Here is an 18,793-nt window from a genome sequence, read left to right on the forward strand (position 1 = left end):
GTTTGATCAAGGTTGTGTTTGGGTAGAGTCTGCCTCCAATCCGGATTCAATCCAGATCCAGTCCTTGTTTAATTCTGCCTCAATATGAATTTAACCTTTCTGCAATCCGAGTTGAATTCCGATTTAGTCCGGGATAGGTCCACTCTGCTCCAGTCCGGGTTTAACACGGTCCCAGGAGGCGGAGCCGGTCACTCTCGGAGACTCGGAGCCCGAGTCCGGGATGATCCAGGTCCGGATCCCGAGCATCGGCCAAGGGGCGAGCGGGGACTCGGAGAAGGTTCATACGGTGAGGGGACCCCCCCCCCCCCCCGGGGAAAGGGAGAGGGACAGAGACCCCCCCCCCCCACCCCCGGGGACAGGGACAGGGATAGAGACCCCCCCCACCCCCGGGGAAAGGGAGAGGGACAGAGACCCCACCCCCGGGGAAAGGGAGAGGGACAGAGACCCCACCCCCGGGGACAGGGACAGGGATAGAGACCCCCCCACCCCCGGGGACAGGGACAGGGACAGAGACCCCCCCACCCCGGGGAAAGGGAGAGGGACAGAGACCCCACCCCCGGGGAAAGGGAGAGGGACAGAGACCCCCCCCCACCCCCGGGGACAGGGACAGGGACAGGGACAGAGACCCCCCCACCCCGGGGAAAGGGAGAGGGACAGAGACCCCCCCACCCCCACCCCCGGGGAAAGGGAGAGGGACAGAGACCCCCCCACCCCCGGGGAAAGGGAGAGGGACAGAGACCCCACCCCCGGGGACAGGGAGAGGGACAGAGACCCCCCCACCCCGGGGAAAGGGAGAGGGACAGACCCCCCCCCACCCCCGGGGACAGGGAGAGGGATAGAGACCCCCCCCCACCCCCGGGGACAGGGAGAGGGATAGAGACCCCCCCCCCCCCACCCCCGGGGACAGGGAGAGGGATAGAGACGCCCCCCACCCCCGGGGACAGGGAGAGGGACAGAGACCCCCCCACCCCGGGGAAAGGGAGAGGGACAGAGACCCCCCCCACCTCCGGGGAAAGGGAGAGGGACAGAGACCCCCCCCACCCCCGGGGAAAGGGAGAGGGACAGAGACCCCCCCCACCCCCGGGGAAAGGGAGAGGGACAGAGACCCCCCCCACCCCCGGGGAAAGGGAGAGGGACAGAGACCCCCCCCACCCCCGGGGAAAGGGAGAGGGACAGAGACCCCCCCCACCCCCGGGGACAGGGAGAGGGACAGAGACCCCCCCCACCCCCGGGGACAGGGAGAGGGACAGAGACCCCCCCACCCCCGGGGACAGGGAGAGGGACAGAGACCCCCCCGGGGACAGGGAGAGGGACAGAGACCCCCCCCCCCCCCCCCCGGGGACAGGGAGAGGGATAGAGACCCCCCCCCCCCCCCCCCCTCCCTCCTCCGGCTCTCGGTCCGATTCCCCGCAGATTGTGTTAAACGGGCCGCCCATTTGCCCTTTTAATGGGATTTTCTTGGGAAGCCGCGAGCCGCTATTCGGCCACGGAGGGCATCACCTCCGATCTCTGCCGATTCCCCCACCGGCTCACCCAGTGTCGTCTCCCCCGGGGGAGAGAGAGTGTCTCTTCCCCCCCCCCCCCCCCATATGTGTGTCACTGCATGTGTCTGTCTGTGCTCAGGATGAACCCTGTTTCAGGTGGTTTGATGTGAAGGGTTTGGGGGGGGGGGGGGGGGGTCGGGTCAATGTTTCTAACGGTCTCAGACTCTTCAGAACTGGACAGAGTAGGGTCAGTGCTCGGGGGCGGAGGTGGGGCCGGTGTGAGTGAGGAGACTTCTCAAGATGGGTCATACTGGACTCAAAATGTTAATAGTTTGCAAAGGTAGTGCCAGACCTGCTGAGTTTCTCCAAAGTGCAGTGTTTGTTTCAGATTTGCAGCATCCTCCGTGTTTTTCTTTTATTGAATTGCTGATGGTTTTATCCTGGAGAAAAGATGGGAGCAACGAGACAGACCTGGGAAGATTCCAGACTGTTTGGATTTGGAGCTTACAGGTGTGACAGAACAAAGAGGGAGTGGGAATGATTGGTTGAAGGGAAGTGAAATAAGATAGAGAGGCAGAATTAGGCCATTTAGCCCATCAAATCTGCTCCACCATTCGATCATGCTACTCACCCCCATTTTCCTGCCTTCTCCCCATATCCCTTCAACCCATTATCAGTTAAATATCTGTCTAACTCCTCCTTAAAGTTTACTCACTCTGTCTCAGCACCTACCACACTTTGGGGTAGCAAATTCCACAGATTCATAATCCTTGGGGAGTAGTTTCTCCACAACTCTGTTTTGAATTTGCTATCGCTTATCCTAAGACCTCTCATCCTAGGATGCCAAACAAGAGGAAGCATCTACTCCATGTCTATTTTATCCATATCTTTTATCATCTTGAATACCTCAATTAGATATTGTCTCATTTTTCTAAACTCCAGAGAGTATAGGTCTAAACTGTTCAATCTCTCTTTATCCGACAAACCCCTCATCTCTGGGATCAATCTATTGAACCTCCTCTGAACTGCCTCCGATGTCATTACATCTTTCCTCAAATAAGGGGACTAGAACTGTGTACATCCTCCAGATGCGGTCTCACCAATGCGGTATAATTGCAACAAGACTCCCTCACCTTTATATTCTACTCCTTTAGCTATAAGAGTCAACGTTCCATTTGCTTTCTTTACTATCTGCTGTACCCTGTGTGGCTAGTTTTCTGTGACTCATGAATGAGGACACTCAGATCCCTCTGCACTGGAGCATCCCAAAGTCTCTCCCCATTTACAAAATAGGTCACCTTCCCATTTTTTCATACAAAATGCATGACTTTGCCTTTAACCTGGTTAAACTCTATCTGCCACATTTTGGCCCACTTTTCTAACCTATCTAGATCTGTTTGTAAGGTTCTTATTTCCTCACTGCAATTTACCGTCTCGCCTATTTTTGTCGTCTGCAAATTTGACTGTAGAGCCTTCTATCCCTGTATCCGAGTCATTAATGTAGATTGTAAATAGCTGGGGTCCGAGGACCCAACCCTGTGACACCCCATGCGTTACATCTTGCCATCCAGAAAAAAAATTTATCCTGACTCTCTGTCTTCTGTCCATCAGCCAGTCATCTGTCTAAGCTAAAAAATTATCCCATGATAAATAGATCCTGAATTGGTGTTAATACCAGAATAAAGCTTAGCTCTGTAAAGCCAAGAGATTCAGACAGATTAGAGTAGGGTTGGGGTTGGTTATTGTTGAACTCAGAGTTGAGTCCTGGAAGTTGTACAATGTCTCAAAAATGGGGTGCTGCTCCCTTAGTTTGCACTGAGCTTCGCTGGAACACAGCAGGGAGCCAGCAGAGGAATATGAACATGAGAACAGGAATTGAAACAGCATGTGATTGGCAGCTCAGACTGGTGGTTGTGGACAGGGCATAGGTGATAGGAGCTTAAAATCACTGAGGGCAATCTCTATCCCATGGCCGTTTTAGAAAGTGCAGAGATTTGGTAAGAGTACTTTCACTTTGATTGTGATTCCACACAGCATAGGAATTTCACCAGAGTGAAGACTTCAGCATCTTTCCTGGGCAGCAGATACAAGCCTGTCCTGGGGGAGTGGCACTGGATAGGGGCATGTCTGTGCCCCATTCCCCCTAAGGAGTCTCAGCACCCCCCCCCCCCCCCCCCCCAAGGGAGTCTCAGCACCCCTCCCCCAACCCCCCATTGGAAGTCTCCACACCACCCCGCCCCACAACCTCCAGTGGAGTCTCCGTGCTCCGCCCACCCCTCACTGCCCTTTGGGGGTGGGGGTGGGGGGGGGGGGAGGGGGGAGGTATCTCACCACCACATTCCCTCTCCAAAAGGGGAGTCTCTGTTTCTCTCTCTCAGGGAGTCTCTAGGGGAGTCCCTGGGGAATGTCTGTGCACCTACCCCTCACTGAGGGGTGTAGGGTGGGGGTCTCTGGGGCAAGAGGTGGGTATGAAAGTCACTGAGTGAAAGTCTCTGGTGCTAAGGCAAGGATTTCCTCACAGCAGGAGAGATTTTAAATGGAGAGTGTGGACTTTTGGATCGGATTTATTTGGTTGAGAATCTCTCTTTGCATGGATGTGGCATGTAGCCATAGCAACAGAGCATTGAACTTCTTTGTCAATAACCATGGCAACTTGATGCACTGTGTTGGAGTTATAAAGCAGGGATCTGTTTTCAATGGAGCTGACAGTGAGAGTGGGGGGGGGGGGGGGGGTGGATTGTTCCGAGAGCTCGAGAATAGCCTCAGTTTCTCCCCAGGGGTTGGGGGGGGGGGGTTAGGTGGCGGGTGGGGGTTGAGGGGGACGTGATGTAGTTTGCTTGTGCCCATGGGGATGAATATTCTGGGGGTGCTGCTGAGAGTAACGAGGGGAGATGTTGCAATTGTCAGCCTCCATCTTGGTGAGGCTTCATCATTGAATTATCTGGCAAACGTCCCCATCCCAGGGCACCACTACACACCGCCCAGACAACTCAACCTTTCTGAGCTATTGTGTGGTAGGAAATATAGTAACTGCTGTGTGCACAGCAAGATCCCACAAACAGCAGAATGGTGGTGACTAATCTATCCGTTTGTGTGAAACAGGATACAGCAGATGCTGGAAATCTGAAATGAAAACATGGGAAGCCAGTGGAGTGGAGGGTGTTAATGGAACCTATATTGAGGAATAGATGTTGATCAAGACATTGGGTGGTTTCCTTGTAGGGGCTAGGGGGATGAAGCTGCCTATAGGGTGGGGGTGGAGGGGGGGAAGTTTCCAGGGGGTGACAGAGTCTCGGTGGGGTGTGGGGTGTGAGGGGTGGGTGGTTTTCCTGAGGGACATGAGGGTCTTTCCCTGAAGCAGAGGTGGGGTCTGGGTGGTGAGGTGAGGGGTGGGGGGTATCCCTGAGGTGGTGGGTCACTGACACAGCTTCCTGTTACAGGTTTTCCGAGTCGAGGTTCTCAACAATGGGCGCAAACACCTCGTGGATCGAAGATATCGAGATTTCCAGGCTCTACATAAAAAGGTCAGAGTCCCAGACACTAACCCCCACCATCCTTTACCCTGCCCAACCCCCACCCGCTAACCCCCCCACCCCCAACCCCCACAAACCCACCCTCTACCCCACCACCCACGAACCCCCTCAGTCACTACCTCTGCCACACTCAACCCTTCACCCTCATTGCCCCCTCCCCCACCTGGTGGTCCTTTGACACTACCCCACCCACATTGCATTGTAAGGTTCAGGAAGGTATTGGAAAATAGCAATGATCAATCCTGAGTAAGACGGTTTAACTGATGGACAGTGAACTGTGGTGGGGCAAGAACAGAGCTGGGCAGGATTGACTGGAACATAAGGGTTGGTGATGAAACCATTACTGATTGATCAGCTGCTCTGAAAGAGGAGGTGGTTCGGTTACAGTCCCTCAAAACCAATCCCGAGTTCCCTAAATGAAAACTGAGATATAGATTAAAATAAAGGAGAAAAAGTATAGTTATGGCAGTTATCAGGTAGAGAGTACAATTACAAACCGAAAGGAACACCACAGTATGAGGGGAGATGGAAAAATACATTAGAGAAGCAAAAAGGGATTATGAGAAAAGACTGGCAGCAAACATAAAAAGAAATCCTGAAGTCTTCTGTAAGTACATCACCAGAAGAAAGATGGTTAAAGGAGGAATAAGGCTGATCAGGAACAAAGAAAGAGCTTTACATTCTGGAGGCTGGAGGCATTGCTGTGGTGGATACTTTATACCTATCCTCTCCAAAGAGGGACATGTTACCCAGGCTGTGATGACAGACGAGGAAACTTGGTCATGAGAAATGTTCAAAATGGATGGATTAATGCTTAAAGCTGATAATACACCAAGACTGGATGAGATAAATCCAGGGCTATGCAAGGAGGTGAAAGTGGAAATTGCAGGATCACTGAATAGAATCAGGGGAGGTGTCAGGAGACTGGAAAATTGCAAACATTACAAGCTTGTTCAAGAAAGTTGTTAGCAATCACAGATCTGGTAGGAAAGCTTCTAGCGACAAGTTAAGATAGAAGTAATAGTCACATGGAAAAAGATGGGATGGTTATGTAGAGTGAGCATGGATTTCTAAAGGGAAATGGTGTTTAACTAACTGTTAATGGATCCAGAAAGCACTTGATACAGTGCCTCATGAGGCTTGTGAGGAAGGTCTTTGGTTTAAAAGAGACAACAGCAACATTGACTATGTGCTCGGAAACAGAGAGGAACGATCAATGGCTGGAGGAAGGTTTGTTGTGAAGTTCCTCTGGGGTCAGGATGAAGAGCCCTGTTCTTCTGAGGCAGTTAATGATCTGGACCTTGATATGCAGGGGACAGTTTTCGAATTTGCAGATAACAGTAAACTTGGATGAATCAGATATTTTGGAGCAGGTGGGACTTGAACCCAGACCTCCTGGCTCAGAGGTAGGGATCTTCCACTGCACCACAAGAGGCCTTTGGAAGAATTGTCAACTATGAAAACAGCTGAGAACTTCATAAATACATAGGATACTGATTAGGAATGATCAGCCATGATCATATTGAATGGCGGTGCAGGCTCGAAGGGCAGAATGGCCTACTCCTGCATCTATTGTCTATTGTCTATTGTCTATTGACAAATTGGTGGAGCAGGTGGGTGGTGGCAAATGAAGTTTATTGTGGAGAAGTTAGGAAGAAAATTGAAAAATAATATAAAACAGGGGGTCCAATTCTAAAGGGGGTGTGGCACGAGCAGAGGGACCTGGGGGGGGGTGTGTATATGCAGAGATCATTGGAAGTACAAGGATAGGTAGAGAGAACCTTTGTTAAAATAGTGTCCTCAGTTTTATTAATAACAGCAAAGAGTACAGGGTGCAAGGAGGCGATGCTGAACTTGTACAAAACTCTTGTTAGACCTCACCTGGACTATTGTGTACAGTCTTCGAGGAGAAAGTGAGGACTGCAGATACTGGAGAATCAGAGTTGAAAATGTGTTGGTGGAAAAGTGCAGCAGATCAGGCAGCATCCAAGGAGCAGGAGAATCGACCCCTGAAAGAAGGGCTCATGCCCGAAATGTCGATTCTCCTGCTCCTTGGATGCTGCTTGACCTGTTGCGCTTTTCCAGCAACACATTTTCAGCTATTGTGTACAGTCACAGGAAAGATGTGAACTTATTGGAGAGAGTGCAGAAGCAATTTAGAGGAATCGCTCCAGGAATGTGGAATTGGCGAAGTTAGGACTTATCACCTTTGAGAGGAAAAGGCTGAGATAAGATTTGAAGGTTTTCGTGAGTGGACTGGACAGAGTAGATAGGGCAGAGCTTTCCTTGTAAAAGAAACAAGAACAAGAGGGGATGGATTTAAAGCAGTGTGCAAAAGGAACAAATATGATGGAATAAAAAACCTTCTTCTGCAGCGTGAGGAATTCTGTGAACTTATGATGCTGTTAGGGAGGGAATTCCAGGATTTCGACCTAACAATACTGCACTAATGGTGATATATTTCCAAGTCAAGATGGTGTACAACTTAGAGGGGAATTTGCAGGGGGATGGTATCTGCTGCCATTGTCCTTCTCAATGGGAAAGGTCACAGGTTTGGAAAGAGCATTGGTGATTGGCCATAGCTTGAACCATTTCCTGTAGCAATGATGGAGGGAATAAATGGGAACAAACGGATCAGGGAGTCAAATGTGTTGTTGTGGTGGAAGGGATTTGATTCCAAGACCACTGGGACTGTCACAGGAAAGAGAGAGTTGTTCCACTGTGACCGACTCCACTAAACTAGGCTGGGGCCTGTCTACTGTGTAACAGGCTGTCCATATTTTAAGGAGACGGTTCATAGAAGGGGCTTTTAGTAAATCTAAAAAGAAAAGTCAAAGCCATAGAGCTGTGTAGTGACTGGGTAAAGATAAGCAGGCAGCAAGTGAGAGAAAGGGACCAGCAGGTTTTGTGGTAAAATTACACCAATGAGGAAGGTTGAATGATGGAAAAATAGTGAGAAGTTATTGCTGAAGGTGTTTATCTGACCCCAACAATCATCCCTCTGACTGAGTGACTAATGGCACCAATGAAGAGAAATGGATTGGATGTAATCCCGATTACAGAGCTGTGCTGGCACAGTGCCAGAGATTGGGAATTTCAGGAGATCTGACCTTTATCGAAGTGGGCCAATGGGTGGCCCTGACAATAAAGGATACAGGCAGGAGACCGGAGAGATCCTGATTTGGAAGAACAGGGTGTATCAGTAACAGCGAGGGTCGGAAATGCTGGTGAGAGCGGTTTCGAGGCCCCTGAGCAGTAACTATCCTGTTAGACAAAACATTAATCAGAAATAAAAGGAGCTTATAACAAAGTCAATGCAATAGTCATGGGGGACTTTAATCTTCATGTGAACTGGGCAAAAGAAATTGGCAAAAATAGTTTGGTAATTGATTTATGGAATGCATTCAAGTTAGTTTCTTAGAACAATATATACTGGCTGTCCCTGTCTTGGGAGTGTTTGATGGGGACAGTGTAAAGGGAGCCTTATTCTGTATCTATCCCCGTGCTGTCCCTGTTGTGGGAGTGTTTGATGGGGAACAGTGTAGAGGAGGCTTTACTCTGTATCTAACCCTGTGCTGTCCCTGTCATAGAGTCATACAGCACGGAAACAGACCCTTTGGTCCAACCAGTCCATGTCGAACATAATCCCAACTAAACTAGTCCCATGTGCCTGCTCCTGGCCCATATCCCTCCAAACCTTTTCTATTCATGTATCATCCAAATGTCTTTTAAATGTTGCAACTGTGTCCACATCCACCACTACCTCGAATTCATTTTATGCATGAACTGCCCTCTGTGTAAAAAAATTGCCCATCGTGTCTTTTTGAAATCCCTCTCTTCTCACCTTAAAAATGTGCCCCCAAACTTGAAATTCCCCCCATCCCAGGGAAAATGCAACTACCATTAACTCCATCTAAAATGTCATTATTTTATAAACTTCTATCAGATCGCCTCTCAGCCTCCCCAGTGAAAAAACTTCCAGCCTTTCTTTATAAGTCAAACCTTCCATACCTGGCAACATCCTGGTAAATCTCTTCTGAACCCTCTCCAGCTTAATAGTATCCTTCCTATAACTGGGTGACCAGAACTAGACACAGTACTCCAGAAGAGGCCTCCCCAGTGTCCTGTACAATCTCAACATGACGTCCCAACCCCTTTACTCAAAGGACTGAGCAGTGAAGGCGAGCTTGCCAAATACCTTTTTAACCACCCTGTTTATGTGTGACACAAACTTCAAAGAATTATGTATTTGCACTCCTAGGTCCCTCTGTACTATAACACTACTCAAAGCCCTACCTTTAATTTTATAAACCCCACCCTTTTCTTAAAATGCAATAAATTGCATTTATCCAGTTTTTCAGCCCATTGACCCATTTGATCAAGATCCTTTTGTAATTTTAGAAAACCTTCACTGTCTACTATACCACCAATTTTGGTGTCGTCCACAAACTTACTAACCATGCCTTCTATATTCATATCCAAATCAGTTATATAACTGACAAACGAAAGAGAATCCAGGGCTGATCTTTGTGGAACACCACTGATCACATGCCTTGAGTCCGAAAAGCAACCCTCCACCATTACTCTGTTTCCTGCTGTTAAGCCAATTATGGAAGCAATTGGCAAGCTCGTCCTGAATCTCATGTGACCTAACTTTACTAATCAGTCTACCAGGCGGAACATTGTCAAAGGCTTTACTAAAATCCAAATAAACAACGTCTACTGCTCTGCCATCATCAATCTTTTTGCTAACTTCCTCAAAAGAACTCAATCAAGTTTGTGAGACATGATTTTCCTTGCACAAAACCATGCTGACTATCCTTAATCAATTTTTGCCTTTCTAAATGTCCATAAATGCTATCTTTTATAATTACCTCCAACAATTTACCCACAACTGAAGACCGACTCACATGTCTATAGTTCCCCGGTTTCTCCTTACAACCTTTTCTTAAACGGAGGTGCAACATTAGCAACCCTCCAGTCGTCAGGCACTTCACTTGTGATTGTAGATGATGCAAATATTTCAGCAAAGGGTTTCATAAGTTCCTCCTTATTTCCCATAACGTTTTGGGATACATTAAATGAGGTTCCAGAGATTTAACCTGTAAGTGTTAGAGGGAGCCTTACTCTGTATATAACCCGTGCTGTCCCTATCCCTGGTGTGTTTGATGGGGGACAGTGTAGAGTGAGCTTTACTCTGTATCTAACCTCCTACTGTCCCTATCCCTGGTGTGTTTGATGGGGGACAGTGTAGAGTGAGCTTTACTCTGTATCTAACCTCCTACTGTCCCTGTCCTGGGAGTGTTTGACAGGGACAATGTAGAGGAAGGTTTACTTTGTACCTAACCCTGTGTTGTCCCTTTCCTGGGAGTGTTTGATGGGGGGGACAGTGTAGAGTAAGCTTTACTCTGTATCGAACCCTATGCTGTCCCTGTCCTGGGAGCTCGAGTTTTATTTTTGGAATGCAGGGGCAGGGGCAGGCCCTTCACCCCTTGAGATTCCTGCACCATTGAATAGGATCATGGCAGGATCCTCTGTTTTGTTTTTACCTACCCCCACCCCTGAACTCCTTTGGTAACCAGAAAACTATGAATCTCTATCTGACACAAACTGAATGCAAGACCCTGTGGTTTTCTGAAGCTGGCTTTTCTCAGTGCAGTCTCTTTTTTTAATTCTGGTTCAGTTTCTGATATCCATTTCCTTGAGGACACTTGCCTGTGAGCTGTCTGGTGGTTCCCAACACACACTGATGTCGCTCTGAAAATAGATCTGATATTCCCTGTGAATGGAATGTAATTAGGGTGAGCACTAAGATCAGGGAAGGAATGTTAAAGGATTGGGAGATAATTACAGGACGATGTTGTGAGGTGAAATCACAAATAGATTTAATACCACCTTTTGACCTTCCATTGATCAGTCAGTCAGCAGCTCCACTGGCCTCTTGTTTCTGTCCACCTTCCCAATGCTTCTGACACTAGCCTGTTAATAGATTTGGGGTGGACCTCAGCCCCAGAGAGAGAGATGGCAAGAGAAGGATGGGCCATTGTGCCAACCCCTCAGAATGCCTTCTACTCCACCAGCCCTCCCTCCAAAGGCTCGAGGTGAGGTACCTGAGGCTGACATTCCCTTCATGTTTCTGTTACCTACAGTTAAAAAAGACAACAAAAACACCAGACTTTCCCTCAAAGAGAGGCCTGAATCGAAGGCCCAAAGCCCTGGAACAGAAGAGGTCAGGATTGGAGGCATATTTACAGGTAAGGCCCAGAGAGCGCGAGACAGAGAGAGCAGTGCTGAGGGGGTGCCGTGCTGTGGAAGGGTCGGCGCCGAGGGGGCGCCGCGCTGTGGGAGGGTCGGCGCTGAGGGAGTGCCGCGCTGTGGGAGGGTTGGTGCTGAGCGGGCGCCGCACACTGTCGGAGGGTCGGCGCCGAGGGGGCGCCAGGTTGTCGGAGGGTTGGCGCTGAGGGGGCGCCGTACACTGTTGGAGGGTCGGCGCTGAGGGACTGGGCCCTGGGGGTGTGATGGGGCCGGTGTTTGGGGACTGGGCCTGTATCTAAAGGTTTCAGGATGGTTGGAGCTGTGACAAGTGAGGTAACCAGGCAATGAACTGCTCTGTATACAGACCAGTTTTTCTCTCTGTCTGTCTCTCTCTCAGAGTCTTGTGTGTGAATGCGACAATTGGACTTTGTCCCGGGAAATCCTCGACTTCCTGAACATCAAACACATCCCGGTCGGAAAGTCGCCTAATACAGTGAGGTCAGTGCCCGAAGGATTTATTGGTACATCATTTACTGCTGTTCCTGAACTATCAGAAACCTTATCAGTAATAACCCTGCCCTCAGAGCCTGAGTGAACTGGGGAATCAGGGTGACCTGGTTTGGACTGAGCCAAGAAAGAATTGCTTTGCACAGAGCGTGGGGAAGGTTTGGAATTGGCTACTTCAGGGGACTGTGGAGTCTCAGCTGTTGAGTGTTAAAGGCAGAGGTTCATGTTACTGTTGGGTGGGGTGTTGAAGAATATGGGGATGTTTGCGTTAATGAAGTTAAAATCAAATCGCCCAACATTTAAAAGAACAGGAGAACAGGCTGGTGGGGCTGAATGGCCGCCTCCTGGTCCTTTAACAACACATAGAAATTCAGAAGGATTAGTGTGAGTCAGAAACATTGTGACTCAAAATAACTCCAAGTAATTTGAGGCTTTGCCGAGTTGGCATTAACGTGAGGGAACTGTCTCCTGCCTCTGTCTGGATTTGGCTGCACATTCCGCCACCTGGTGGTCATGGACAGAATGGCAGCTCCTGGTTTCCCCAGATCAAGGGCTGAATCAGTTCACAAATTGTGTCTGCCCAGTCTCCACACTGTCTCCCTCTCCCAAATCTCCATATTGTCACCATTACTTGTTTCCCCTTGCCTCAGTGCCTGGCCAGGGTTAAAAGGTCTCAGTGAAGGTGAGGACAGCGTTGAAAACAGCTGCTCTGTTTGTGGTGTTAGCGCACAAATTAGAGAGCGTTAAAGGTACCCTGAAATTCCTGAATTCCAGTGCTTTCTTTATAAGTAGAGGAATGGGGCACAAAACCCAAGAAATTATTCTAAACCTCTGTCTGCTGGAACATCAGAAACTGAGGGGTGACCTTATAAAGGTTTATAAAATAATGAGGGACATGGTTAGGGTGAATACACAAGTCTAAAACCAGAGGACATAGGTTGAGGGTGAGAGCAGAAAAAAAATTTTCATGCAGAGGGTGGTGCGTGTATGGAATGAGCTGCCAGAGGAAGTGGCAGAGGCTGGTACAATTACAACATTTCAAAGGCATCTGGATGGGTATATGAATAGGAAGGGTTGAGAGGGATTTCTGCCAAATGGGACTAGATCATTTTAGGATATCTGGTTGGCATGGACAAGTTGGATCGATGGGTCTGTTTTTTTTGTGCTGTACATCTCTGTGACTCTGACAGGGATATAGAGTACAAGAGCAAGGAGGTAGTGATGAATTTGTCTAAGACCTTGGTTAGAGCTCAAAAAGAGTAAAGTCTGCTGTCCTGAGCTCCATATTATAGGAAAGATGTGAACACATTGGAGATAGTGCAGAAACAATTGACAAGAACAGTTCCAGGGATGAAAAGAGTTAGCTGAGAGGTTTTCAAAAGGGGTATGGACAGGATAGACAAGAGAGAAAAAGGTTCCACTGCAGAGAGGATTGAGATCAGGGAGGCACAGATTTAAAACAACTGATGAAAGAAGCAAATGTGCTGAGGAAGAGCTTTTTCATGCAGCACCTGGTTAGGTCTGGAACATTCTGTGGAAGGGTCACCGGACCCAAAACCTTAACTTTGCTTTCTCTCCACAGATGCTGCCTGACCTTCTGAGTTTTTCCAATGATTTTTGTTTTGGTTTTTGTTTCTGATTTCCAGCATCCCTGCATTTCTTGTGTTTTTTTTTTGTTAAACATCTAGAATGCACTATCTGAGAAAGTGGAGGAGGCTGGTTCAACTGAAGCATTCAGAAAGCAGACAGAATCTAACCTTGGAAAGGGAGAATGTGTAGGGTCACAGAGAGGGCCGGAGACAAGCAGGAGATGTTTGTTTGAAAAGCTGGTGAGGCTTATGATGGGCAGGTCCTGCTTTGTAACAATACAGCTGTTTGATCTGAAGTAGAGAATTAGGGGGTGCACATTTTAGGAAGGAATACAATCAGGGAATTGAGAGCAAAGGGACTCTGCAGAAAGCAGGTCATTTTGATTTAGACCAACAGGTAAAAAGTGAGAGAAATTGAGTCATCATCGCTTTGAATTGATCTCATGTCCTTCCTTTTCTTTAGTGCCCTGGATCAACTCGACCTGCAGAATTACAGGTGAGCACTGGGAAACTCTGCTTCAATCAGAATCACATTAAATTCCCTGAACTCCCTTTTTAAAGTGAAAGCAAAGCTACCCCCACACTTTTCCCCATCAGACTCTCTCAGGTCAGGGACGCTGGAAATGAGGATCATTTGTTGATTTTGTTTTTCTGCTCCTGTCCAGGTTTTTTTGTCACCAGGTGGTCAGTTTCACAAAGGATGCCTTTTCTCAACCGAACCCAGCAGGTAATGGGCAGAGTGAAAGTTTTAGGTTGTGTTATTGTGGAGACTGTACATTGGGGCAGGAGGGAATTTTGAGGGAGGCATTGTCACACTGTTGGAGGGTTAGTGCTGAGTGAGTACGGCACTGTTGGAGGGTCAGCGTTAAGGGAGCACCACACTGTTGGAGGGTTGGTGTTAAGGGAGCGCCACTCTGTCGGGGTGGGGGTGCGGTCGGTGCTGAGGGAACACTGCACTGTCTGGGGGAGTCAGTGCTGAGGGAGCACCGCACTGTCGGGAGGCTCGGTGCTGAGGGAGTGCCGCACTGTAGGGGGGGTCCACATTTGTGCCTCCCTCCTCCTCCTCCCCTCCCCCCACCATCCCACCCAACATTGATAAATGATATGCTAGAATAAGGGGCAGTTGAATAGAAATACACAATGCTGATTTCTGGGATGGAGGATTGACTTATCAAGAACATCTTATAATGTTTTCTCCCATGTTACTCTTCCCCAATTGGTTTGTCAGGCCAATGCAGATTAAAATCGCCCATAACAATTTAAGTGCCCTTCTTACATACCTCCATTATCTTCTGATTAATATTTTGTCTCTTGTTTCTTTTTGACTTCCTTTTAATTGAAGTCTCCCACCAGTATTTAATTTAAAGCCATATCTACAACCCATGGTCCATAATTCGCCAGGACACAGGTGTCAGCAAAGTTCAAGTGAAGCTCTTCCTGTTTCCCCAGAGCCACAAGAATCTGTTTGTCCCATCCCAATTTGCATGTGGCACAGCTAGTAATCCTGAGATTCACTTTTGCAGTTCTGCTTTTTAATGTTGCCTTGAGCTGCTCTCACTCCCTCGGCAGAACCTTTCACCTTGTCCTAACTATGTGGGTAGTAACAATGTTGACCATGACAATTGGATCTCTCCCCTCCCATTCCAAATTTCTTATCATCTCTGGAGAGATGACGTGAACCTTGGCTTTGGGTGGACAATGCAGCCTTCCAGACTCTCAGCAGAGGACAGTACAGTCTCCCACTGCATTTCTTTTCTCTTCCCCCACGTATTGCTCTTCTGGACCATGGCTCTTTGGTCATTTTGGAGAAAGTGAGGACTGCAGATACTGGAGATCAGAGTTGAAAATGTGTTGCTGGAAAAGCGCAGCAGGTCAGGCAGCATCCAAGGAGCAGGAGAATTGATGTTTCGGGCATGAGCCCTTCCCAAAACATCGACTCTCCTGTTCCTTGGATGCTGCCTGACCTGCTGCGCTTTTCCAGCAACACATTTTCAGCTTTTTGGTCATTTTGTTTGTCCTCCCTGCACTGTGTCTTTGTTTCCCCCCCAGGAGCAGGAGTAGGGCTTAAGCCCGAAACGTCAATTCTCCTGCTTCTCGGATGCTGCTTGACCTGCTGTGCTTTTCCAGCAACACACACTCGACTAGGAGTAGGAGCAGGAGTAGGCCGTTTGGCCCATCAAGCCTGCTCCACCATTCAATAAGAACATGGCTGAGCTTTTCATGAACTCAGCTCCACTTATTCACCCTCTCATCATAACCTTAATTCCTTACTGTTCAAAAATCTATCTTTACCTTAAAAGCATTCAACAAGGTAGCCTCAACTGCTTCACTGGGCAGGGAATCCGACAGATTCCCAACCCTATGGGGGAAGAAGTTCCTCCTCAACTCAGTCCTAAATCTGGTTTGAGGCTATGACCCCTAGTTCTAGTTTCACCCACCAATGGAAACAATCAGTCTACACAATCTCTCCTCACGAGGTAACCCCCTCAACTCCGCAATCGGAACCCTCTGCAGACTGTGTCCTTTGCACACCTTCCTCTCCCACTTGTCTTCGTGTCTTCTATGAACTTTGACACTGCTGGAAACACGTCTTTGTACTGTCTCTGTTGGGACCGCAAGATCCCCTTCAGTTAATCCAATTTTTGGATAATTGGTATTCAGATAATTGTGGTTCCCTTGTGTTCCTTTTTTAAAATTACCTGCTGCATCTGCAAACCAACCCTCTGTGATTCATGCACAAGGATACCCAGGCCCCTCTGCACAGCAGTGTGCTGCAACTTTTCCCCATTTAAATAAGTCCATTTTGCTGTTACTCCGACCAAAATGGATGACCTCACATTTACCAACATTGTACTCCATCTGCCATACCCATGCCCATTCACAAGCTATCTCTAACCCTCTGCAGACTTTGTGTCCTCTGTACACCTTCCTCTCCTACTCATCTTAGTGTCCTCTATGAACTTTGACATGCTACACTTGGTCCCCAACTCTAATTGATGTAAATTGTAAATAATTGCTGTCCCAACAATGATCCCTGAGGCACACCACTGGGCACTGACCAACTGGAAAAACGCCCATTTATGCCCACACTTTATTGTCTGTTAGTTAACCAATCCTCTATCCATAGTAATACATTACCTGTAACGCCATGCACTTTTATCTCATGCAGCAGCCTTTTGTGCAGCACCTTGTCAAATGCCTTTTGGAAATCCAGATACACATATTCACTGGTTTCCCCATTGTCCACCGTGCTTGTAATGTCCTCAAAGAATTCCAGTGAATTAGTTAAACATGACCTGCCCTTTTGTCTGCCCACGGGCTAATTTCTATCTAGATGTGAAGAGTGTGTTTGGTATGCTTTCCTTTATTGGCCAGTGCTTTGAGTAGAAGAGTTGGGAAGTCATGTTACAGTATATTAGTTAGGCCACTTTTGGAATACTGTGTACAATTCTGCTATTGGAAGGATGATGTGAAACTTGAAAGGGTTCAGAAATTTTACAAGGATATTGCCAGGATTGGAGGGTGAGCTATAGGGAGAGGCTGAACAGGCTGGGACTATTTACTCTGGAGTGTCAGAGGCTGAGGGGTGACCTTGTAGAAGTTTATAAAACCATGAGGGGCATGGATAAGGTAAATAGAAAATATATTTTCCCTGAAGGGGTGGGGAGCTCCAGAAGTGGAGGGCATAGGTTTAGTGTGAGGAGGGAAAAGATTTAAAAGGGACCTAAGTGGCAACTTTTTCACGCAGAGGGTGGAATGTGAGCTGTTAGAGGCTGGTACAATTACATTTAAAAGGCATCTGGATGGTTATAAGAATAGGAAGGGTTTAGAGGGATATGGGCCAAATGCTGGAAAATGGGACTAGATTAATTTAGGTTACCTAGTCGGCTAGGACAAGTTAGACCGAAGGGTCTGTTTCCATGCTGTACATCTCTATGATGCTGTCTCACTATTTCTTCCTTGTAGATTGAAGCATTTTGCACTTTACAGAAGTTTAGTAACAGACCTAGTTACCTGCTTTTGGTCTACCTCCTTTGTTTTAACATGACATTTGCTGGAACCACTGAATGTTGGTAAATTACCATGAGCACCTTTTGTTATTTCCCCATTCTTACATTCCATCAGGACCAGGTGACTTGTCTACCTTTTGCCCCATTAGCTTACTCAGCACTACCTTTCAGTGATAATGGTTGCTTCTAGGTCCTCACCTGCCATGGCCGCCTCGTCATCAGTCATCAGCATGTTATTTGTATCTTCCACTATGAAGATTGACACAAAATACCTCGTCAATACCTCATTTCCAGTTATTAAATCCCCTCCTCATATTCCAAAGGACCAGTGTTTACATTAGCCACTCTTCCTTGTTTTATATATTTGTCAAAATGTTTGCTATCTATTTACATTCTTAGTTTACTCTCAAATTCTATCTTTGTAGTTTTCTGTTGATTTTTGAAGGTTTTCCACTAACCCTTTTGCCACTTTGTCTGCATTAGCTTCCACTTTGATACCTTGTTTTATTTCTTTTCCTACAGTCCTTTCTTTCTTTTTGCTGAAAACTATGAAAAATCACTTTGAAAGTCCACTGTTCCTCACATGTAGCCACACCTTCCAGCATCTGACTGTGTGCATCAGATTTGACCTGATTAATCTATGGGGTGTGACTGTCTCCTGAAATTTAGCAGAACACTAACTTTCCCCTCCCTGATGTCACTGTGTCAATGGCTCACCAACTCTGAGTCAAGGATCCTCAAGCATCCAAGACCTGATGTGCCCATAGGTCACACCAGTGACCAACAGCTGTCACATACTACAGCTGCAACACATGGTCTGCCCAGCCCTCTCATCTGTTTAATTTGGATGTTAAATATTTTAAGTGGATTTCTTAATTGTATTCTGATGTAAATCACAGCCATTCAAAAGGGACACAATGGAATTGCCTACCTGTTTTCCTGACAGGGTAAAGGAGCTGTTTGCTGCTTTTGTCCTTCACTTTCTAATGCTGCTGTCCTGACACACCCACCCTCTTTGATGCATTGTTGCGACCTGAGACACTGCTCTGATATCCAGGTTATTCTGAAATTAGGAATGGAGGAGACCTTACTTACAGCTGCTGCTTGCTTTCCAGGCCTTCTCCCTAATGTGATTGTGATGGGTGTTCTTCAGGGATTGTACCTCACGGATCCAGATTCGGAAATCCGCAATGGAGCAAGATCTCCAGGAACAATGAAATTGCACATTCCTGGACCTGAAAGCTTTGTCTGATGGTTCTTTAGGATTTATTATAATAATAGTTTTGTTGTGTGAAACTCATTACTGCTATTAAATTCATCACTTCCTTTCTGTAACAGTGTGGTAAGGGTGAACTGTCCCCCATTTCTTGGGCTTGGCAAATGTGATGGGTCAAATACCTTGTATTTGAATTGAA

The 18,793-nt window shown here is 47.6% G+C and overlaps 1 protein-coding gene across 2 annotated transcripts; it reads left to right on the top strand.

Annotated features, from left to right (window-relative positions):
- The first annotated feature begins 135 nt into the window (after positions 1–135).
- LOC140458366 (sorting nexin-24-like) lies at positions 136–18,713 on the top strand. 2 transcript variants are annotated; one of them, XM_072552799.1, is made up of 7 exons: positions 136–286; positions 4,925–5,008; positions 11,167–11,271; positions 11,670–11,770; positions 13,832–13,864; positions 14,034–14,095; positions 18,494–18,713. In XM_072552799.1, exons 1-7 carry the CDS (start codon positions 221–223, stop codon positions 18,628–18,630), a joined length of 588 nt encoding a protein of 195 aa, XP_072408900.1. In that variant the 5' UTR covers positions 136–220; the 3' UTR covers positions 18,631–18,713. The 2 variants fall into 2 exon arrangements, with proteins under 2 accessions (XP_072408900.1, XP_072408901.1); XM_072552800.1 differs by lacking the exon at positions 136–286 and adding an exon at positions 4,341–4,402.
- The last annotated feature ends 80 nt before the right edge of the window (positions 18,714–18,793 follow it).

This window comes from Chiloscyllium punctatum, chromosome 33 (genome assembly GCF_047496795.1).
Source record: "Chiloscyllium punctatum isolate Juve2018m chromosome 33, sChiPun1.3, whole genome shotgun sequence".
In the NCBI taxonomy this organism is placed as follows: Eukaryota; Metazoa; Chordata; class Chondrichthyes; order Orectolobiformes; family Hemiscylliidae; genus Chiloscyllium; species Chiloscyllium punctatum.

Coding starts and splice junctions, on each gene's coding strand:
- LOC140458366 (XM_072552799.1), top strand. CDS start 221: ATGATCCAGGTCCGGATCCCGAGCATCGGCCAAGGGGCGAGCGGGGAC. Junction 287..4,924: donor ACTCGGAGAAGGTTCATACG/GTGAGGGGACCC, acceptor TTCCTGTTACAG/GTTTTCCGAGTCGAGGTTCT. Junction 11,771..13,831: donor AAGTCGCCTAATACAGTGAG/GTCAGTGCCCGA, acceptor CCTTTTCTTTAG/TGCCCTGGATCAACTCGACC.